Source organism: Pinus tabuliformis, chromosome J, assembly GCF_031772625.1.
Source record: "Pinus tabuliformis cultivar Carrire ecotype Pingquan chromosome J, CPIR1, whole genome shotgun sequence".
NCBI classification, from domain to species: domain Eukaryota; kingdom Viridiplantae; phylum Streptophyta; class Pinopsida; order Pinales; family Pinaceae; genus Pinus; species Pinus tabuliformis.
The window spans coordinates 71,273,208-71,298,577 of NC_142295.1; the positions used below are offsets into that span (position 1 = coordinate 71,273,208).

Sequence of the window (25,370 nt, forward strand, 5' to 3'; positions counted from 1 at the left end):
GAAGCCATTCCAACGATGGAGTTGTGAGATAACCCAAGTCTTAGCTCTGAGATCAGACTTTTCCCTAGTATTCCCTAGGCTAGCACCTCATAGGATCAATTTGACACCTTTAATTGGAAATTCTTGCTTTGATTCTATCCCCTTCCTTGTCTGGGTTAAGAACCTCATTGGTTCCTAGATTCTATTTCCTTAACCTAGGTTCAATAAGGATTTTAAGATTGGGAAACTCCTTTACAAGGCATATTCCTCTAACGTAACCCTCTAATCCTCATGTCGTTATCCTAGAAATCTTTGTACCTTGCTTGAAAAGCAAGTAAGCTCCATCCTTAACCTCCTTCTAGGAAAAGGATCATTAAGGTCACTTCACATCTATTTGTTGATTCATTCTTCACAAGTGATTTTCTATATACCGGGTCTCCTTCCATCGGTGAAAGTCCATAAAGAGTAGGGAGTCTTAGTTGAGGTGACAGTGGCCTAAGTCTCCATTGTTGCCATTGACTTAGTAGTTGAACCTTTAGGAGTCCCTTGTAGGCCCCTTGCTAGTTGGAGCGGTAACACTTCCTTTTACTTAAATTGTTAACATAATCATGAAATGACTTAGGATGTTTGAGAATGGTTTCGACCTCATTGGGATTTCATATGGAGAAACTAGAATTTTAGATTTCACTCAACATTCAACAGACTTAATGGTTTTCAAGATTTTATGGTTTGGGGGTTTGCAATGTTTCCATTTGATTCTATCATGCATGAAGGTATGAGATTGGAATTTGATCAAGAGCATGCAGCGCTTTAAAAACCTTGATGTTGGTGGCATTGATTGTTGAACTTTGTTGATGTTGGTGGTATTGATTGTTGAACTCGTTTACCATGGCCTTAACAAGAATGTACCCTTTACTCAAAGGAAAATAATTGGGTAGGAATGCTAAGATTTTGCCACCACATTATAAGGTTGAGGAGATGAACCCTTCACTCAAACCAAAATCATTGGTTAGACATGTTAAGCTTTTTCAATTTCTATCATATTATAAGGTTGAGCAATCCAAGTCTGAAGACTTTGAGCTAGATGATGTTTATGTATCTCTTGTTGATGATCCCATTTCTAGTATTGCTGAATCAATGATGAGTTTCACGAGTGATCATGTTGATCAGTGATTTGTAATTTTGATTTCTATTGTTGCTGCTACTACTACCACTACTACTAAGGTTGCAGAGGAGTTTTAGGAGTCCTCAAACTTTGAGCTTGAATATTTATGTAATTCATGTTGTTGATCCTTTGTCTAGTAGTGGTAATGAGTTTGATCATGATGAGGAGTGATCATGTTGATCACTGATATGTAGACTTGTAGTAGGCTAGTGGCCCCATAGCTTGTAGCATTGTTTTTGGACTCTAGAGGCCATTTAGAGCCTCATTGATTATGTATTTTGTTGCTGATATGTATTGCATTCAGTGCCAATTTGATATATTCACCTTTACATGGTATATAGATGAGCAAACCTTGCATATTTTGCCTCTATTGGTTTGGAATCACGGTTTTAAATCCTAAGTGAAAGAAAAAATAATGTCAACTTCCAACAATTTAGAAGGGGAAGCTTATGATTGGTTCCTATGATGGAAAAAAATGTGATATTTGTTCGTTTCATTGGCGAAACTTCACAATTGGCTTATTAAAGAGGTTTCATGACGAAGAAGGCGATGACTTGTACAACAAGTTTGTATATCTTTAACAGAAAGGAAATGTAAACAATTATACACACGAATGAGAAGTTTTGGCAACTAGACAAAACAAGTTCACAGATAAGCAATTGCTAAAAATGTACGTATGTGGATTGAAAGATTACATCCATAGTGAAATAAAGCTATGGGACCCTAAAACGATTGAGGAAGCTAGACATGCAGCGAAATTAATTGAACAAAAGAACAAGTTCAATAAGTTTTATTCACTAGAGAAGATGAAAACTGGCTTTGAGACTCTGATAAGATAAACAAATTTAGATATTTTGGTGACAAATGGTCGCCAAGACAGATGTAACAATAAGAAATTATATACTTACGAAGCATAAAAGGACTCTAACACATCTAACTGTGAATCAGAGAGAGGGACATAGAAGAAAAACAATTATCGTAAGTGTGGGAAGAATTGGGCACTAGGACATAGATGTGAAGACATGTCCTTATGCTACTATAAAAGTGTGAATGGAAGGCAAATCTCATGTGTTCAACAAAATAGAAATGAAGATAACAATCTTCAAGGAAGGATAATTACTCCAAAGGACCAATTACAAATGCCAATTGCAAAATATGTTCCACCACATCTTAGAATGGAAAAGATCTAGTCTTTAAGATCTACCAGATTTATCATAGTTCAACTGATTAAAATCACAGCCAGGTTCTTAACATAAAATGGAAAATTAATATTCAGCAGAAGCACATTAAATAAACCAATCTCACATATGCACACATACACACATACACACAAATTTCTTCCCAATTAACAACTCTTCATTTCATTAATCAAAACCTACTTGGGCTCCCTTATTGGGAAAATGACCCAAACTGAGGAAAATACCTACAACAATTTGGATCTGATCCAACAATTCAATCCCTAGTCTTGGCTGATCTTGCTGCCCCCTTTGTACCTTCCTTAGACCCAACCCACTTGAATAGAAGTCTTCTTCCGCCCACCATTTAGAAACATCTCTCAATGCCTTGTGCCCGTGCGTGTTGTTGTGTCTTCTCCCTTGGCCTAGCCTTTCTTTTTATAAGCTTGAGATATGACTGCATCCACAACCCTAGTCTCCAATGTGGTTGGCGACTGAAATTAAATCTTGTCTCACTTGAGATCGATGGTTGAGATTCATCTAATTCACTAATGCAAAATAACATTTGCATTATATTAGATTAAACTCACTTTTTCCTTGTAAAAGAAATTACTTTAATTATTTAAGTAATTACTAATGTTCAAGGGTTCATTAGGCAACTTTTGCATGCCTAGACATCTAAGTCATCAGATTCGTCCCCCCCATGTGTCGTGAATCCAGCATGTCAGACACGATTTGCTGCTGACACATGTCTGATTTGCTGCTGGTGTGTGTTTGAGTTTTTTGGATTAGTGTGAGGAAGGAGTCTGATTCATGCCCAGAGAGAATCACAATTTTTAGACACATGTCCGCCGAAAAGCGACCCAATAACTTTATAAAAGCCAAATTTGGGCTGCATTTGTCCATTTTCATTCACTGTTTGGGTGTTGTGGGACTATGGGAGTGACCAATGAAGGAGATAGGAGTGTTTTGGAGGTGATTCAAGCTACAGATAAGCGGATTTCCCTTTCATTTTTTTTTCTAGTTTTGCTACAACAGTCTACTTGTCCATTTGTTTACATGCATAGCCTTATGACAGTGCATTTTTTCTTTATTTTATAGCATTCATGGCTCAATCAAGGGCAGCAAGGAAGGGGCAAAAAAAGGGGAAGAATGTCAACATTGGTAATGCCCCCCCGTCTTTCAATTTTATCATGGTCTTCCAGTCTAGGGCAGAGATAATGGTGTATGTGCAGTGTGCACACCAGCCTGTCTTATTTACAAGTAGAAGGAGGAGTCGTTGAAGGGAATGACAAAGATGTGGCATGTGTTTCCTGATGATATGGGTTTGGACAGTAATGTTGAGTTGGCATTGGCCAAGTTGGATCTTAATGAGGTAGTGCTAGAGCCTGTCACTTTTAATGATGGTGATACTCTTGAGGGGTCATCCTCCACACCAGCAGATGCAATGATTACATTGGATATAGAGGAGGAGGATACATAAGAGAGCAGTGGTGGTACTGATGCTGATTTTGGTGTTGATGACCTATAGGCATAGCCTATAGTTTGTTGGCAACAACCTATTAGATTCTTCTTGTTCTATTGTTCCGGGTTCTAGTGACTACCTTGTTTTGTATTTACTATTTGCCATTGGCATTCCTAGTATGATTGAAGTTGTATCATCATGAGAATTTGTGTAATATCTATTATTTGTTTTAACACACACACACACGAATTTGTATCATCATGAGAATTTGTGTTGTATCTATTGTTTGTTTTAACACACACACACACATATAATGTGTCCTATGTGTCATGTTCTGGGGGGTCTCCGTGTCCCGCGTCCCCGTGTCAGGAGAGTTAGCTAGACACTTAGGCTTGTGCAGAAGTACCTATGCGAGTTACAAACATCAACTGTAGATGATTGTAAGCAATGTGTAGAGCCCTAGGAGACATTGACTTCCAAATTGATGAGACTTTGTACTTCTTCTCAACCTGCAGTCAGCAAGCCTCCTTGGGGCTTTGTTTTTAACATAGTTCAGCTACGTACCCCTCCACTTCCTCTAGCTCCTAGAGCTGTTAGGATTGTTTCAGTGGATAGTCAGCTTCCACTGAGATCACACTTTTCTGTCCACTAAGTCTAGGGTTCTCTCTAGTGGAGATTATTAGAGAATATTTTGGCTCATTCGTGATTGATGATTTTGTTGGGGCATCACCTTATTCCTCCTCTCATTTTGCTTCTAGCTCTGATGTGCCTTGTGACTCTGCTTAATTCCCCTTATTTAGCTGGAAACTGGTAGTTGTTTTGGTTTCCTTTGTCAGCACATTATGTATGACACTGGTATTGTATCTGTATTATAGCTGGTCACTATTGTTTAGATCTTTAACTATTTTGCTCTTTTGTCAATTAATGCTAGGAGTTGCTTTTGCACTTTCACCATGTACTTGTTCTTCTTATTCCCATGAACCTCTATTGTGGCTATCCCTTGGACGTTAACAGAATTATCTTATCTATGCAACTTTTTCTCTGATAAATCATAACTGTAGTTCCATTTGTATTTTCTTTGGTGAGTTGTAAAATGATTAATGATATACAAAAACCATGTTGGGCCTTCTTATTTCTTACAATAATGCATGAAAGGATAGTTGTTTAAGCCAAACACTGGAAAGCTCCACATATCTTTTGGTGCCCTGTATGGGTCATTGACAGGTGGGTCCCTGAACTGGGCACAGCTTCATGTCTATCAAAGCATAGTAGCGGATCCACAGCATAATCTTGGTGAGCAAGCAGTAAATCTTGAAATTTATATATCTTTGTTTAGCAGGTGTTGGAAATATGGTTATAGTAAGAGGCTGCATTACAAGAATTATCAGATTCCTTTTGGCCAATTCTTCCAACTGTGGTTCAGGACATCATTACAGAAGTAACTGAACTATGAACAGATGAATTATAATGTGTATCTCAGAAAAAAAGCATGGCCTGGCTTGAGAAGACTAGGATTGTAAGGAAGGAGAGGGTGAGACTTGATCTTGTTTAATTTGGTGTATTTTTAGTCTGAAAGTAAGAAGCATTACTGTATTTTAGGTTAAGGAACCTGCAAGATGACTTTGATCAAAGCTCCCACCTGATTAGGTACTAAAGAGGAGTGAATATCATACTCTATGAAGGATGGTGTGCACTGTGCACAGGGAAGAAAAGCAGTGACAAGTATGCAAATTAAAGCAGAAGGTGAACGTGGGGAACAAAAATCCAGAATGAGTAATTCATTTAACACTCTAAAATTCTTTGTGAAGGATTGCCAACATCAGAATGGATTCTATTAAGTGAAGAAATGATTAGTGATTCTTTAATTACTTCTGCCTGCTCATTAACTGTTGCATGTAGGTGCTGAACATATACTGTTTCGTTTTTTTTGATTGCTAATCTTCTTGCCCTAGAGTATTGAACATGGAGATTGCATAATGGCTCGACAACTCATCTAAAAGATAGGTTGCAATCCACTGCATGTCTGTTTGGGTCTTCTGTATTTTGGATGACACCTTGCTAAAAACAATAATTTTTTTATTGCAGGTTCATTTACCTTAGTATTTCAATTTCTTTGTTTTACTTTTCACTTTTAGTCTTGCTTATATTCATGGTATGAATGAAACTATGAGTAGTTTTTTCAATTTTGCTGGAGTTTGTTCTTTTATTATAGTTGATTTCATCTGCATAAAATTTATTTGGCTCATGGTATAGGTGTCAATGTTTAAGAAGAATTATGATCATGTTACGAAGGAGACATATTTTGGGTTATATAAGGAGGCAACTCGAGGGAATCCAAATTACTTTTTAACGTACGGTAATGGAAAAGCTGCTGCACGAGTTCAAGATCACCTTCGCCCAAATGGTGCACATCGTTGGCATAATTATATGAAAACACCAAAGTATGCTAGCAACTCACGTCTTTCTTGTTTAGATAGATTAATGTTTACTGCATCACTTTTATTTCGGTGTTTTTTCATGCATTTTAATTTTTGCAAAACTTAAGAAGATGTCTTTCTCAGCTTTGTTATAATGTGTGAGGCATTCAAGTAGTACTTTTTAAGTTTTTTCTAGTAGAACTTCAAGTATGTCTATATTAGTGCAGAACCATAGTGTTTAGGGTGATAAGAGAGGGTAATTCTTGGATCGGTGAAGTACAGTAACTGGCTTATAGCCTATAGGAAGATTTCCATGCTTTGGTAACCATTGTTTTGGGGTGTATAGACCTTGTATTCTGGAGAAATGAGTTAGATTGTCCTTAGCAATGCTTAACTATAATGGATTTAATATATGAACCTATTTTTAATCCCAACCTTTGCCTTAACCATCTGAGTCTCTGTAGATAAGTGAGTTCATGGTATGCATTGCCATTTTGCTTGTCTTCTCTATGACCATTTTCATTAATTTTCCCCAGGGTCTTTCTTAACATACATTTACTCTTAAAAAATTGAGTTGTGATTCCTTAAAAATCTTATTATACAATTTCACATGGTAATTAACTTGTTCCAGTATTCAATGATTTCGTGAATCTGTGATAATTCTTTCCTACTTGTCACTCCCAATCCCTTGCATCCCCAATCCCTTGTGATGTGCATAGTTAATCAGCTCTTGGGGTACATCTGTCTTGTCACTCATAAATGACAGTCCCTTGTCCTTAGGTGGAGTTGTGCCCTTATCCCCTGGCCAGTGAAAGCCTTGGCCTTGGGTTTTCCACTCACACTATATGGGATGAATATTAAGTTAGAAACTGAAAAATGAAGGTTCAACTACACTTGAGTCTAATAGTTGCTTGTAACATGCTTTTATGGAGTGGATAGCAGATATGTTGCAAGTTGTAGCCATTTATTGTCTCTTATTTGAAAGCTGTAATACCATTACAAGATCTCTGTGTGAATAATGTTTTACTTTGCAGTGAGATAAAGCTGGAAGAAGCTGCAGTATTGCACTACACTTACACAAAGTTCAGTGATTTGACTTCAAGGAGAGACCGTTGTGGTTGCAAGCCTACAAAGGAGGATGTCAAGAGATGCTTCATGCTGGAATTTGACCGTTCTGTAAGTACTACATTGAAGTGGCAGAATAGGAAAAAAGAAAAAGAAAGAGAAATGTCCTAAAATGAAAAGTGTTCATGTTAGCTATACCGCCTTTCTTTGTTCATTCTTTCCATCTATCTCTTTGCTGCTCTGCTTTCCAGTTTCAAGGTTCTCTTAGGTGTGTGAAAGTTCATGTGATATAGAGTTTAGTAATGATTTCTAATTGACTTCATATAATATCAACTTTTAGATGCTTTATAATCCAAGATGTAGATTCCTTTTTTCTCTATAATAGTGTATTTTATATTGCATTGCAGAATGACAAGATACAATCATGTATTACTTTTTAGTTGGTCTCCTCTCCCAACATAGGTAAGCAGGGCCAACATGTCAGTCTTAGCTCCCTACACTGGCTAGTCTGTTTCGATTCCTTATTAGAAAACGCTACATTATCTGCACTAAATCTTGTTTAAACTTCATTAGTCCCAAATGCAGTGGGAAGGAACCCTCTGAAGGTTTTTCTAGAAGGCCTTTTCCACATAAAGAAATTCCCTACAAGAAGGATGGATTTCTAGGTGTCTCTGCCTTGTGTACTTGTGTACCATGTGTCTCTTAGCACTGTCTTTCTTCTGGAGCGTGTTCACATCCAAGAGAGTTTTTGGCTGATATCTAGTGGCGATCTGCAGCTCTAAAATGTATGCCTCTCTGTCTCCTTTCTTGGACAAACAACACAGCACCTTGGACAGTGGACACCCCAAGAGAGTGCACCCCGGCCTTAAATGCCAGGCTATAATTAATTATCAATGATCATCTGTCTGAATATTCTTAGTTTGAACTGTTATTTTCCACTATCTTGAATTCCCCATTTATCTTGGTTTGATCCTCCCTGATATTTGTATGTTCTCCCAAATCTTCTCATACAGTCTTTAATGTTGTACCAGAAGAAAAGCTTTTCATCATGCCAATACCAATCTTTTCATATTGGCCATTTTGCATCTAAAATTATCTTAAATAGATTGGTGTGTGGTATTTTCCTGCATAGCTCCATATGCACATCTCTGTCAGGAGCTGAGAGGTAATGAACCTTGTTAGACCCTTCAGTCAATCCGTGCCCATGATTGATGATCCCACATAATTCCTCTGGTAACTATCTTCTAGTAAACTTTTTCTCCATGTTGTAGATTGCTAACTTTTGAGAACAAGGCTATTCGAGTTCTGTCTTCTGCCATAGCATTATGCTCCTGTACAATAGACTCTCTGCTTTAAAAACTTTCTTACGGTATAGAAAAGCCAAAGTTGAAGGGGTGAATTGAATTTGATAGATGACTGAGTTTAGACTTTGTACTAGACACCAAATATCAGTTCATTACAGTCTTATGAAAGCATGCCATTTCTTTACTAGTATATTAATAGTCACTATAATGCCATTTAGGTTTTAAAATTCAGTTCTTCCTTAATTTTTCCATATTTTGGAGAATCCACAAATAATACTTTAAAATGTGCAACGGACATTATGAGAACCATTTAGTTTCTTTTCCATGGCATTAACATTTGGTGTGCCTAATTAGCATCTTATGTTCTTTCCAAGGTCCCACATGGCTACTACCAGGTGGTTGGCATATTAACACATAGTGCATAATCATATGTAGCTGATCATACTGTTTGGACCAAAATATCAGTTCGAAATCTGCACATTATTTTTTTTTTTTTTGCAAGGAGCATCTATACAGAGCAATAGAAGGTCCAATCATTTATTTTTCTGTCAAAATTGCTTGATCATGTGAATGATGTGATTGGTCTGGGGTTCTGTTGATGGGGGCAAATGACCATAATCAACTGCACAGGTTTACCTGGTAAAAAGGCTCAATTAAACCTATCACCATTGGCATGGGAAGCTACTTAGTTACAGCCCGTCTGCTGTATGCAAGGTAAGATGTTCTATTATGCTCTTTATCTAATCTAAACTAAACTATGTGAAAATGCAGAAAGATAAATGAATATGGGGTGAATGCAGGAAATGAAATAGAACAAATGCAATATTGAAATTGAAGCAAACAAAATCCTAATTAAAGGAGCAAGAGAAAAGGATGTGTGAACGCAGCTGATAATGGAGAATAGTCCCTTTGTTATCAGAAATGAATGTGAATCAAACTCTCCCAACTTCTACCCTGTTGACCACTGAAGTGTACCCAAAGGTTTTTTTTGAAGGCTCCATGCCCAAGGATGTATCAGAGGCTTCATGTACCATAAGGAATAATCATATCACCATCGTTTTTTCAACTGTATTTCTTCTTCTCATATTCTTCTCTTGTACTCAGATTCCACAAGCCCTGCGGGGATGATGTAAAGTGATGCTGGTATGATGAAGTTGAGTCATGTAATAGGCTTTAGGTAACGTGGGACTTTGTCATCAAGTGAGTTTACTCTGGGAGTTTTTTTTTTAGGTCACTTGGTTAATTATTATATCCTTACGGGGACTTAATAACTAACTGAGTTTTTTCCTCCAAGCATAACCCCAAAGCCGAAGTATGGCTTGAAGGTGAGGCCTTGGGTGAGTCCTAGTGTCTAGAGTCATTGTATATTACCATCTACTAGATCACTTGTAAAGTTTCGTGGACTTTGATTAAGTTTAGAGGTCATTTTTATTTATTTTTTTAAATTTCCCGCAGGACAGTAATTTAAATAAAATCTGAATGTAATATGTAATAAGTGATGTTTAGAGAAGTTGTATGGGGTATGTGTGCTCAAAATTACACCTCTCACCCTCAACTTTATGCTATGACACACTTTGAGGAGTAAAAACTAAGTTCTAGACTCTAAAAACCCATTGAGCCAACGATTAAATAAACTGCAGAAAATAAATATCCACACATGCTAAAATATGTGGAAATGAGATGGAAAATCATTAAGGAGTAGAAGCTAAGTTATAAACTGATGTGGACCAAGAATCAAGGAGAAACATTTGACAAAAAAGGGAAATTGAATTTCCTTGAGGGGACCATGAGTTTCACAAAGCAAATCACATTTTTTTAGGAGGATAAGTCGAGTTAAGGAGGTGGCTCACCCATTGCTGGGCTTTGACTTGGAGTTCCACAAGAGATGAGTGGAGAGTGGTCTCCTACCATTTCACTCTCACATACACATGTCGTCTCCACCTTGACGAGTTCTCCTCCTCAATTATTGCATGGGCCTCTCTAGAGGAAATTGCTATGAACGTAAATTATGTAAAAATAGATAGTAAATAATAATCATAATAATATAAATATAATAAATAAATAATAAGTAAATTAACTAATGGGTAGTTAGTTAATAATGAAAAGGCATGTCTTAAGGACATGCCTCTTCGTGAAAGGGTACTTACTTGTCTATATATATAGGAGTCTCATTTTTATTTGTAATCATCCTACATTCATTCTTTTTACAATATACAATTTACAATTACTATCCTACGAAGGATGTCTTTGTCTACAAAGTATTTTAAATATTTCCGCTACGTATATGACTTTTGGTTGTTACATTGGTATCAGAGCAGTTCAATCCTCTGGCTGCTCCACCGCTACACAGGGCCACGCTCTTCGATCCAGGCCCTTGACCATCCAGGTTTCTTCTATTAGAAAATTATATATTACAGAGCAATGGAACACATAAAATATTGCAGAAATATAAACACAGAAAACACATAAAACAAAAGAGACACAGATATACGTGGTTCACCCAGTTTGGGCTACATCCACGGAGAAACAACCAATCCTTTATTATATTATCTAGCAAACTGAAGAGATACAACCTACAACAGATCTGTTGTAACACCCTCTTTGCTTTCAATCTCCTCTCTCTTCCTCACTCAGAATACAGATATGCATATTCGCAATACAATTCCCTCATATATGGTGAGGGGTTGCCTTCTAGGGCAAAAAATCCTAAATTAAACATAACTTCTACCGTTAGATCATCCGCCTAATGAACGGCCTAGATTGACTAGAAATTACTAGACTTTTACAAGGCAATTTTACATCTATTTTTAGCTTCGGGGGCGTTGCCCCCAAACCCCTGCCGGGGGACCGTTGGCCCCTAGACCCCCTAGCCGGGGGGATTAGACCCCCAGACCCCCACGGGGGGAACAAGTCCCCCCTGCACCCCCCCCGCGTGGAGGGGTGTACAGTCTTCCCTGGGGTATACATCCGGCTGAGACATTTGAATACAAAAGATAATCAGGCTCCACACCCAACATCGTCAACATTGTTGCCGTTGAGATTGAAGCGTTTCGCTACACTTTTGGGAGTTTCTCAATCGCTGATTCGTCAGAGGCCTTTGGCCATTAAACAAAAAAAAAAGAAAAAAGAAAAAGAAAAAATGAAGATAGTCAAAGAAAAAAAGTACATATATTCCCTCATATATGGTGAGGGGTTGCCTTCTAGGGCAAAAAACCCTAAATTAAACATAACTTCTACCATTAGATCATCTGCCTAATGAACGGCCTAGATTGACTAGAAATTACTAGACTTTTACAAGGCAATTTTACATCTATTTTTAGCTTCGGGGGCGCTGCCCCCAAACCCCTGCCGGGGGACCGTTGGCCCCTAGACCCCCTAGCCGGGGGGATTAGACCCCCAGACCCCCACGGGGGGAACAAGTCCCCCCTGCACCCCCCCCCGCGTGGAGGGGTGTACAGTCTTCCCTGGGGTATACATCCGGCTGAGACATTTGAATACAGAAGATAATCAGGCTCCACACCCAACATCGTCAACATTGTTGCCGTTGAGATTGAAGCGTTTCGCTACACTTTTGGGAGTTTCTCCATCGCTGATTCGTTAGAGGCCTTTGGCCATTAAACAAAAAAAAAAAAAAAAGAAAAAGAAAAAATGAAGATAGTCAAAGAAAAAAAGTACATATAAACATTTAAAAAAAAATTAAAGGAAAAAAATCATATAAAAATATATTATTAAAAAAAAGATATATATAGTCTTGTGTAAATTTTGAAGGAGAACATTCATATATATAAAAAGGTTCTACATTATTGATAAAAAGTGCATGATAAAGTTAAAAGGGAATCTTTCCAAATATCTATAAAACTATACGTAAGAGAAGGAAGAGTAGATACTATTATCTTGATTCTTCATTAAGTGGTTTACAAGCTCGTGGTTTTAGCAACCCATGGTAATTGCCCATGGTATTTTCAAGGTAAAAGAAAAACAAAAAGAATACAAAATCTCTTTATTTGAATGGTAAGTTTTTACATGGAGAAAATTAACTGAGTCAAAAACACGAGTGGACATATATTTTATATTATACCCCAAAGAGGTGAATAGCCACGTTTCACTAGGGTTGTAACTTTTCAAAAAGAAAAAAAAAGGTTATAAATAAAAGATATATTTCCACTTGGGAAATTCAAATTTGCATGTAGAGGCATTGGGATTGTCACCATTTTCTTTGGGATTGGCTCCCAACTAAGTCACCTGACACGGGGATTCGGGACACGTAGGATTCGGGATTCGTGGTGTTAGATTCGGGACACGCTGACCCCCGGAATAGGACATGTTAGGACACGTTATATATTATTTTATTAAAAATATATATATATATAATATATATATTTAAAAATATATATGTGCATATATTAAAAATTAGATATTATCATATTTCTTACACAAATTTTAATTAATGATACAAATTTATTGATTTCAAACATAGATCTACAGGCTACAGGCTACAGCAGTGTGTTTATAAGTTATTTTAATAGATTTTATAATTTTCAAGCAGGTGAACTTATAAGTTATTTTAATAGATTTTATAATTTTCAAAGTGCATTTTATTCTGTCAGCTATTTTAAATTTCCAGGGAAATCAAATGGAAATAATCTGTCCAGTTCCAAAGTCAGGAAAATTGAACAGATTCTAAAGATATCGAATCTTTTTTTTATATGAAACATGGATTCGTGTAACTGATAAATTACAGGGTTAGGGTTACACAATGCAATCGATTCTATTTACTGGAAATTCGCAGTGATTGTGCCGAGCAGTGATATATATATTAATATTAGCGATTCATAAACTTGCATTTTGCTTCTCAAGTAAACTCAGAGATGACCACTAATATATATATATCAGTGTATCACGATTCACTGCGATACTTGTGCTTCTCGGATGGACTTCATATGCTTTACGCTGGAGTATTTGGATTAAGATGAATCCCTTTATAAAACTTGGACTTTGGATTGTTATCATAACCTTAGATCATTGTATGTAACATAAATGTGGTTCAAAGTACTCGAATTTCATCATAATTTTATAACCGACACCGCTGATACAAAGAACTGCGTTATCTGGTGGACCGTGGACGAACTTGAAGTTAGAACTGGTGGATTGTGGACGTTGGGTGGTCGATTCTCCTTGGTGAGAGTCTGCTCCTCGCTGCAACAACACAATCCTTTGCCAACTGACTTGCAGAATGAGCCGTCAACCGAGCAGACACGCCCCCTTTAACCTAGCAGCAGTTCCGAGTCCTAGAAATGAGTCCGAAAACCATGACACGTCATAAAAATCGAGACACGCTTGGAAATTCATGACACGTTACCTGACACGACGTGTCATAAAAGGACACGACGTGTCCTGAAGTCTGGACTCGAATCCGCAGAGAATCGTGTCGGATTCGACCGATTCGCGATTCGTCAAGGGTTTTGGACGAATCCGGTATCATAGGCTCCCAAACTTCTATATAATAGAGCCATGGGCTCTCACTATGTATTCATGTTATGACCTATTGGGGCTTGAGGAAACTCTGCCATTTTGTACTTGCATTTTGCTAATATATTCAAAGACTTTGGGGCAATTTTGGTGGTGTTCTTTTGGCGCTTAGAGGTAATATCTTTGCATACTGTTATTGTTATTATTGTATTTCTTATGTTTTTGAAATCTATTGGCTTCTAATGCCATTGGTTGGATTGATGTGTGTAGAACTATCTTGCACATGTTATCGATTTAGAAGTAGAATTCTAGGAGTGAGCGTGCGAAGCTATTTTTGGAGAAATATTTGATTTATCTCAATCCATTGTGTTGTTCTAATCCGTTAGGAATGCTAATATTTGCTTCAATTGCGTAGGGGAGATCTATTGTTTTTTTGTGTGCAGGGATTCAGTTGGGCGTGGGCGAAATGTCCCATAGATCAACTCATTCACGGATCTTAGGTTGCTCAAGACTCACTAATTCTTTCTTCCAATCTTTCATCAAAAGAAGAAGCAAGAGGGGAGTTCCTTTTCCAATATCTACTTGAATCATCATTTCATTCAAATTATATGGTTCTTTGATTTAGAGCTTTTCAAAGTTACATTTACTATTTAATAGCATTTTCCAAACTAGCCAAGTGACGGGGTTCACTCCTATCACTTCATTTGGTTTCTTGTACATTATTTTGTATCATATTTGTTTGCTTTATATGCTCTCTCTCCACTTATTGTCTCTTTGTTTTGCAACCCATAGTTGGGGCTTTTGGAAACACGAGCCTTGAGGAGAAATCATTGAACTATAACTAGTTTTCTTGTAGGACCTCTCAAGCATCGTGGACACTAGGAGCTGCAAGTAAGGATAGGACATGGACCTTTGTGGAGATTGTAATTTTCGGATTTTAGCAAAGTCTTCATTGGCCTTTGAGGTTGCTATTGTTGGAGGGATATTATAGCTCTTTCTAGCTCCAAATTTTGTACTATTTCCCTTCATCTTTTGGGCAACCCTCTAAGAGGCTTTAACTCCATTGTAATATCATAATAAAAGATCTCTTTTTCTTATGGGAGCTTGGGTTTTACCCAAGGCATCCTTTCTCTTCTTTTAGAAGGAGAATTTTGTGTGGGTGGATTAATTTTGCATCTTTTCTAACTTTCCTTTTTAGCTCATTTTGCATGCTTTAAAATTAACACAACCTCACCATCACATTTCAATTTCTAAGTTAAATTTTGCTACAAGTTTCACTTGATGCTTTGCATTTCATTCTTGCTTTGAAGTACAAGTTGATATTTTTCTTTAGAGCAACTCATTTCTTACATGCAAGTATTTGGAGTTATGTGGCAAGTTTAATTTAGTTGCTTAACAATTTGCTTTCTTTGGGATACAATTGCCTCACTATAGGCTCATTTGTTATTTTGCTCACTTATTTTCCAAGGATGTTTTACATGCAAGCAATTTCATTTTTTTTTTCTTTTATTGTAATCTTGTTTTGTTTTGCGTCATCTCATATTCAATTGCTATAAGTTTATGGTTTGTGGCATTTACTTGGAGAAATTTACAATTCCATTAATTTATGATGCTTGTGTTTACATGTCTTGTACAACTTTGAGAGAAATTTTTCAAGTTATATCATTGTGAGCATTTCCATTTATTTGAAGCAATTCCTCTTTTGCAAAGAAAACTTGTATCATTCTAATTCACTTGCAAGTTAATTTGCTTTGTCCAAATGAAGTTACATTTGCAATTTACTTTGAGCATCATCTCATTTCCATTATTTTGAAGCATTGCAAGTATCTCTTGGGAAAACTTACTGGCATTACATTTAGGCATTTTAACATAGTTTGCATTTTAACTCAATTAACCTCCAAGCATAAGCTTGGTTGATAGACATCATAGGGAAAAAACTTTCTTGGAAAATTCTTCCAATTGATACGAAGTAAGGTAAAGAGTGTGTGACCCTGCAGTTATGAAGGTGGTTTGTTCCCTTGTAGGAACGAATTCACATGGTGGCTAATAAGGCTCAAGGGAAGGGTATCATTAACGACACCATCATGTCTTCAACCCCTCTTTCTTACAATCACCCCAATTTTTACCCTTTGGCAAGAGTTCAAGAGGAAGATCTCTCACTTAGAATAGGCATTTAGCTTAAAATTAACCAAGATAATTGCATCTAACCTTAGTTAAGTGCATTTCATATTAACACACTTTACTTTTCAAGCTATTTTACTTGCAATTTATTTATATACTTGTCATGATGAAAATGTTTTGAATTGATTATTTTGTAATATCTCATTTGGGCAAGTACCATATCTTTCATTTTGCAAGTGAAGTTTTAGCTTGTTTCATTTTGCAAGTTATTGCTCCTTTACATGCTCTAGCATTGTGAATGATTATACTTTGAAAGCAATTTTAAATCTTGCAAGGGATATCATCTTTTCTAACATCTATTTGATTGACATTGTTATTTGTGTTTCACTTGAAACCTTTCATTTTTAGAGCAAGTGTTATTTATTTTGAAGCAATATTGAAGGCATTGGTTTTATATGCTCATCTTTTATTTATGTGTTGATGGTTATTAAAGTATATTACATTTCATATTGCTCATTATATTTGCTCATAATATCAAGTAATCTAAATTGACCTTAACATCTCCTAGAAACCTTACATCCAAATTAACTTAACATCTCCTAGAGACTTTACATCACCTTTTAACTTAGCTTTTCATTTAGGGATCACCTCCCTTAGCTTACCAAGGAGAGAGCTTAAATGGAGAGAGAGTTGGGAATAGGTGACAACCCCATCTCTTAAATAATTAAATTTGTGACCAACCACACCTGGTGCGGTTAAGGGATTTTCTCACTAACTTAGGTGTGTGTGTGTGTAAGGCGACAACACACCCAAAGCAAAATGATCCAATTCCTAAGAACACTTACCTATCACAAAACTAGTTGGTAACAAAGTTGAAACAAAATTTGAGTTGATATATGGCAATAGGGAGAAACATGCGTAATCATAGATCTTGAACAATTAGTCCCAACTGATTGGCAAACTTACTGTTTCATATCAGGTGTTAGCAAGCATACGATTAGTGAGAGAAAACATTATAATTCTAGAATAATCCACGATTTAGAATGCTCATGCCCACAAACACCAAGCACATTGGATAAGAAGAGTAGATTCCTAAGATAAACATTACTCTGCAAGAATATAAATGCACTAGCTAACAATGGTTGTTTCATTAACAATTGAAGATAGCTTACAATGCTAGAAAGTGAACCAATTTCTTGATGGAAATAGTTCTATCTAAATGTTCAGTTCGTGCCTCTTGTGTTGGGATCACGATTGCCGTTACACCAAAACCCACAGGTGTTAGTAAACGGACGCATCGCCAGAGTTAACGGATCCTCGAGAGGCGGTTAGTCCATGTCACGAAACACATGGGGAGCGCTGGATTATCCAATGCCCAACAATCTCCCCCCCAGCGCGAGCTGGGTGTGATTCGAACTCGAGACCTTTGGCTCTGATACCACTTGTTGGGATCATGATTGCCGTTACACCAAAACCCACAGGTGTTAGTAAACGGACGCATCGCCAGAGTTAACGGATCCTCGAGAGGCGGTTAGTCCATGTCACGGAACACATGGGGAGCGCTGGATTATCCAATGCCCAACATCTTGGGCCTTCTAGATCCTTGAATCTTCAACAAACCTAGATGATTCTTGAGCGTTTGCAACTCCAACTTATTACAATTTTGTCTGATCCTTATTTTGACTATTCTACTATTTTAAGAAATTCTAATATCTTTGCTCACACATGTAAAACCTTAAAAATTGACACTGATTCAAAACAATGCCTACCATCATTTATATTTCCAATTTGTCGTTCTTACTGACATATTTTGAGAACTTTGATTCTTTTGCATTCATTGCATAGCTGGGGATATAGTCTATCATCCTCTTTTGTTACATTCAATTCCGAGAATTGAGCTTGCTCAACAAGTGGCTCTTCTTTCAAGTCTAGCAACTATGCTTTGCATCCTACCTTGTTTGCTTTGTTTGGTAATGCCTTCTTGCTTCATTTGTTTGAATGGGGTTACTTTGTTGCTTCAATGTTGCATCCATATCCTTCTTCCTCACTCATGAATGGCCTTTATTCATTCAGTTTTTTGCATGGGAAAACATTGTAAGTAAATGGCATAATGTCATGCCTTGATTAAGAAATACTTTTGAGATATAGGATAACATACTACTTGGGCTGCCCAATAATTTGCTAAGCAAATCATAACAATAATAATGGCATAACTAGTTTAATAATCACATACTTTGTCAATGGCAAAGGCTTAAACTGACAGAGATAAAGTTGGTGAATAAGAAAAATGCTAGGTTGATTTCCCTCCTAAGAATCCACATTGTCATCCCAACATTGATTCAAGGCAATCCCTGCTATCACTTAGATGCCCACTTTGTTGCTCTTGTTGGCATACTTCGAACCTAAGTCACTTGACACGGGGACACGAGACACGAAGATTCGAGTGTTCGACATGGGCACGTTGACCCCCAGGAATAGGACACATTATATATATATATATATATATATATATAAAAAGTAGATATTATTACACAAATTCTCATTCATGATACAAATTCAAACATAGATCTAGATTATACATTGTAAATTTAAAATTGGTAAGTTTTACAAAGTAACATTATGCATACAAATACAATTGTGGCAGATTCATCAATGATCCAATAGGAGAAAGACAAGAAACTTCAAATGACAGTTTTCTCATTAAGTCATCAAAATCAAAATGTGTTACATAGGTAATAGCAATGCCAATGGCAAATAGAAATAGAAAATACAAAACAACTACAAGCCTCAAGGCAGTAGGTAACTCATGAGTCATCAATCATCATCATTAAAATCAACATCACTGTCATCATCATGGTCACCACTACTCTCCTTTGCTGCATCCTCTTCCTCTGTATCCAATGTCATCTCTGCATCTATTGGTGTGGAGGATGACCCCTCAACAATATCACCATCATCAAAAGTGATAGGCTCTAGCACTGGCTCATTAAGATCCAAGTTGTCCAATGTCAACTCAACATTGCTGTCCAAAACCATATCATTAGGAAAGACATCCCACATCTTTGTCTTTCCCTTCAACCACTCATCCCTCTGCCTGAAATAGGACGAAGGTTGGTGTGCACATACACCATGGTCTTTGCCTTAGACTGCTCTTCTTGACACTATACAAATTCCCATATGTGCTCCAATTTCTCTCGCAAAAAGAGGATGAAGTCAGCTGAGAGAGGAGTCTCATGACTAACTACTGCAGAGGGGGCTTGTTGCACCATGAGTTTCCCACCAAGAATAGGGCTTCTTAGCCCCCTATCTCTAATCACATCATATCCTGCAAATCGACCAATGCCAGTGGAAAACTCCGCAAAGGCATCCTCCACCTCATTAAGGGATGCTCCATCTTGAAAAATCCGCCTCAATGCTTTCTTCCTCCCTTGTGAAATTTCACCATCCATGTGAGGAGGGAATTTGCAAGAAGGTCCACCATTCAGCCACTCATGGCTGTAGTATTTTGGGTTTAATCAGTGGGCCAACAATGCAAAGGTGTGCAATTCCTGTCCCATCTGCTAACAAGAATATCTTGTATGGTGGTGAAGAAGGCCTTTGATGATGTCTCATACTTAGGGCACTCACTCTGTAAAATAATGGTCCTCACAAACTCAATCATAGAATCCCATCCCTCATAAACCTCTCCTAGGATGGGTTGGTCTGTATCTGCAAATCGTAGCAAAGCAATGATAGGGTCTATGATCTTAATAAGTAGATCTACCCTCTCCCACGAACCATCACCTAACACTTTGCCCTTCACTCTTTTTGAGGCTACTTGATCAGTCTTTCTCCAAAAAGACCAAAACTCTGAAATAACCATGGGCTCAAGAGCGGTCTTGACCTCCCTCAACCTCTTGAACATGATGAATGAATAGGAAAACCGTGTATCTGCAATCTTCAACAATGATAGATTGGCGTACTCCTTGTAGGTTGTGACGGAATTTGTATGGTTTTGTACAGAGTTGGCAATATGCCGTGCATCCTCAATAATACTTCCAATCCAAAGCATATTATAAGCAATAGATTTAAGTGCTAAATTCAAGAATGGACAATGCAAGGTGTCCAATATACTTGTGGATATAGCTTCTACAATAATGCCAACACTAGCAGCCTTGCAAACAAGTGCATTATCTGTAATGATTTGCACACAAGAATCAACACCTACATCTTCAATAACTTTAATGAAAAACTCACCCATATATTGTGCATCCTTGTATTGTCCAAGTGCATCCACTGATTTCAAGAAAACTGGTCCATTCAAGGAAGACACCATGAAGTTGATGAGTGGGTGGCGTGTTGGATTTGTCCATCCATAAAAAACAATACTAACCCTAGATGTTGGCCATGCTGATTTAATAGGCTCAAGCATTTTGTCCACCTCTTTCTTTGCCTTAGTCAACAATGTGGTTCTAAGCTTCTCTGACCCAGGGGACACATACCCTGATGGAGCCCCTTGACTTAGAGCTCGACACATCTCAATAAATAAAGGTGAGCGTGCAACATTAAAGGATATGAAGTTCTGATAGAAAAAGAAAGCAATGGTGGGATCAAGCTCTTCCCGTTTCTCCTTTTGAAAAATCTTGTCCATTGGACCAAGTGCCATTGCCTTTTTTTTGCTGCTTTACCTACACCCCCACCAAAACTCTCAAATGGAAATTTGTTGCTGCTTTTCCTTAGGAATGGAAGGGGAATCACTATTCTTGTTTTTTGTAGATGATGCTGTTGAAAAGGTGTAACTAGGTTTGGTCTTCATAATGACATGTAATTGTGACTTTTGTAAATGATGTAATGTAGAAAATAAAATTATGTTTGTAAGCCTTGCTTCATGGGTTTCATGAGCAAGTGATTTTATTTTTAGATGGTTCCCTTTGAGAGCCTTAGGATTGGTCATTAAAAGTCAAAGAGTCTGTCATGTATGAAGAACCCTTCTTGGGGATATAAAAATGTATATGGGTCAACTAGGTGTCTAGAAAGCCCTCCAATAACAAGCACGATCCTCTTCTCTTGATGTCGGCTTCTATATCGGTGACAAACTCATGTCGGCTCACATTAAGGAGACCCACCCATTCGAATGCTCATGTCGGCTTGAGTATATGGACGAACCACTATATATAAGAGGCTAGGCTCTTCGCATAAAGACAATCAAGATATTCACATATCTCTGAATTTTCGAGAGCAAGAAAAGAGACTCGGGTCACCTTTGTTTTCGGTGGAGGCTACAAGGTTACATGCTACAGTTCTGTAAGGGAATTCAAATCCCTCTTATCTAGAGATCATAGGAACAACGAAGAAGAAGTTTTGGTCTTTCTGAAAAAACTACAATTAGAAATTCGGTGGTCTTTCACAGTAATTTCGGAGGACAAATACAGTGAACAATTCAGATACCTCTATTCGGGTGGCCTAATGCAGAAGACGAGTTCATATAGAAGAATGCAGTGATATTGTTTCAGTGTTGAGAAAAGTCCACTGTTCGTCTCAATGATGCTACAGTTTGGACATGGTTACCATTCATGAAGTCTCAGTGCTCCTACAAAGTAACAAGATCTCGGTAATGAAGATATCAATACAGTGATGGAGTCTTTAATGGTATTACAGTGTTGGATTTTACAGCTCTCTCATTGCTACCACAATGAAGGTCTCAAGTGATGTAGTCTCAACAGTGGAAGAGGAATCTAGAAGACAGAAGCAGAAGAGGACTGTGTCTTGATCGTGGAGTGGCTAATAGGTCAAGGGGCTTGGTCTTGGTATTCGTCAATTGGAATCTCTATAAGAAGAATTTGTGCAGGTTTTCCTCTCAAAGAGTGCGGTTTTGGCCTTGGCTCATAGTCTACATGATGTGTCTCTTGTCTATTTATATTAATGCATTGGTTACTATTTGATGAAGAAGATCACTAATAATCTAACATGAAGATCCTAATATAAAGCAGTAAAATGCATTCACAAACAGTTACTAATCGAAGAGAAATCACCTAATGCCAATGCCCTAGATTTCTCAACAGATGCAACCACCCTTGCCACACCAACATTGGGCTCTTTTTCCATTTCTTTCCTCCTAGCTAAAGACACCTTTGGACATGCTACAATTCCACAGCTTGGTAAGGCCAACAAATGAGCTTTCACATGGTAATAAGTGCTCATGAAATGATTGTTGCAATAGTTGCATTTCCAAGCAACATTGCCTCCTCCCTTCAACTTGTTGCTTGACCCTTGCTCTCTTGTGTCATACTTTCACAAGGGATATTTGTTTTCTTGAGCCTGCTGTCTTTCTAAATTAATTCTTTCCCCAACATTTGAAACTGTTGTTGCAGACCTTGATGAAATTGGAATAGGAGGGGCATCACCAATGGGGACATTCTTCCCCTTCCTTTGCCCCTTTCCTGAGCAATGAATGCTATAAAAAAATAAAGAAAAAATGCACATGCAAAAAGAATAGAAGCAAAATGCGCTTACCTGTTTCTTGAAACGCCTCCGAAATGCTCCCAAACCCTTTGCTAGTCGCTCCCACACACCTACAACAAGAGAGACACAAAACAATTAGGGAGAAATGAGCCAAAAGTGGGCTTTATGGGTTGTGCGACACACTTTTCCAAAGGATTCGTTTCTTGAAATCAGGACAGGTTGGGACATGACTGAGGGACACATGTCCCATCGAATCCCACAAGTTAGACACGCTGGGACACGATCAGAGGACACTTGTCCCATCGAATCATGTTCGATTCGTGGGATTTAGGACAAGACCGAGGGTTTGAGCGAATCCGGTTTCTTAGCTTCTAGCACTTGGATTCTTGAGCTTGCCTTGGTTTGTATTTGGCAATGTTCCACCAAGATTCCATTTCAGGGGGGCGTGTGGGAGTACCCTCAAATTTTAGGTAAATTTAGCGGGGGCATCGGGGTGTATATATATTCAAATTTATATTCAATAATGAAAGTATAAATACATTGATCCATACATAATTGAATTAAATATTCATATTGATGCATATATCATTCATCCATACACCATGAGATCTAATAACGAAATACATTGATCCATATTCATTATTCTAGATTGTAAATTGATTTAAAATTTAAATTGATCATTTGTCATTCTAGAATCTAATTAGTGCTAGGCAAAATAGGCTGTAGTAGATATTGAAGTTTGAAGACTAGAATAATAAATTGATATAACTCAAACTCAAAAATAGTAAAGAGTGATGAATCAAAGAATCAGTGTAAGGTAAGGTCATCAATATCTAGAGTCAAGACTTAAGTTGAAACTGAAAATTAAAAATTAAAAATTAAAAATGGACAATGAGCATTGAAGGAGCATTGTGGGGGAGGAGAGGCAGCAATTAACTGGCAAATTAGATAATGCTACGTGGTAAACAAAGTAGAGGTAAGCTTGGTAAGTGAATTGACTTGGTTAGGGATAGCAAATTAGTTTAGGTTTTAATATTTGTCATGTATTTTTCTCTTTCGTTTTATTTTTATTTTTTTTAAATTTCAAGGGTTATTAAACAAAATTGAGGGGGCCATTGCCCCCCTCAAAAGTGTGCTTGGTGCTCTTGATTAAATGCTAGTTCCAAACCCTCATACTTGATAGAATCTAATGGAAACATTACAATCCCCCCAATCTTGAAAATTGTTAAGTCTACTGAATTTTGGATGGGATATGAAATTCTATTTTCTCCATATGAAGTCCGATGAGGTTGGAACCACTCTCAAACATCTTCATTTCATGGTAATGTCAAAAATTCAAGTAGAAAGATGTTTTACTTTAAGAATTTAACATTACCATTAATTACATAACATTATTAGGGCCCTAGGGTTGAATTTTAGGCTTCCCCAACCATAAATTATTGTTTTCAATCAAAATTAGGTGGGGGGGGGGGGGGGGTAGTCGCGTCCGCCACACTAGGGAAATGACCCCCCTGCGTCTCCCCAAAAGGGGGATGTGGGGAAATGTTTCCCTAGACGTTCCCCTGTCCCAAGTGCGTGGGTTGCGTTCACCCCACCTTGAGGGACGTGTCCCCATGGAACACTGGTATTTGGCTGGAAATGGTGACGTATTTGCTTTCATTACTCTAGGAATATCATTTATCATCCTCTTTTCTTGTATTTTTCTTCAATAATGGAGCTTGCTCAGCAAATGTCTCCTCTTTTGAGTCTGCAAATGTGCTTTTCATCCCTTATTGTTTGCTTTAGGTTGGAATCCCTTCTTGCTTATTGCGCTGAATGAAGCTACCTTTAAAGCTACAATCTTGCTTTCATTCTATTTCATCTCCACTTGTGAATCTTCTTCTTCATTCAACTTCTCCTTCATTCACATCTCTACACATGAAGTCTGTGTAAGTAAATGACATAAAATCATGTATGAGTTAAAGAGTACTTACACAATAGAGGATAACATACTACCTTGACTGCTCATTAATTTACTAAACAAGTCATGACAATAAGAACAACAGGGCTAGTATAATGATTAAAAGCACATCATTTGTTATTGAAAGATTAAACTTTAAAGTGCCGAAGATGGAATTGATGAATAAAACAATGTGAGATTGTGAAATTGATTTCCCTACAATGTGCATTCACTTGCAGTGACATAAACTATGCTTAATTCATCAGTTAAAAAAAATAAAATCTCTTTTATTAATGCTAGTTTTAGTAAATCTTCTCAACAAGTTAATAATCAAGGTTGCTAGGTTAAACAAGGTGTGATCTGTGGTTAAACAAGTATCAGGAATGTGATATTTGAACATAGGCTTGATTTCAGGGTATTGTACAATGGTTTTGGTGTCCTTGTCTTATTGATTTAAAAAACTAGTCATTTAGTTAAAAATCTCATATGTCTTAAATATGATGTGGCAGATATGCATTGGCAATCGAGCATGCCTCATGACTTCTTAATTTAGTCAATTGAACATGAGGAACATGATTCTAAGCTTAGATTTTGTGCAAATGTCACCCAGTGCTTTGTGTTGGCTCTGAACACGTTTCTTGCCCATAACACTCAATAAATGTGATAACAAAAAAAAATGTGCTTGTGAAATGTCATGAACATCCGTAAGGAATGGTGTTGAACAAAAGAAAGTCTCTCTAAACGCAACCACTGGTAAGTTACGATCTATGGGAAAGATTTTAGCTGCAAAGTTTGCATTGTAATAGCCATCCTGAAGAATACGATGCATC

The 25,370-nt window shown here is 37.4% G+C and overlaps 1 protein-coding gene across 1 annotated transcript in view; it reads left to right on the forward strand.

The window, feature by feature from the left end:
* LOC149225568 (glycosyltransferase-like At2g41451) overlaps nt 1–25,370 on the forward strand; it is a 150,363-nt gene that overhangs the window by 91,883 nt on the left and 33,110 nt on the right. The window contains exons 7-8 of the mRNA XM_089377151.1: nt 6,038–6,225; nt 7,236–7,377. Coding sequence (XP_089233277.1) covers nt 6,038–6,225; nt 7,236–7,377 — 330 coding nt within the window. The remainder of the gene's footprint in view (nt 1–6,037; nt 6,226–7,235; nt 7,378–25,370) is intronic.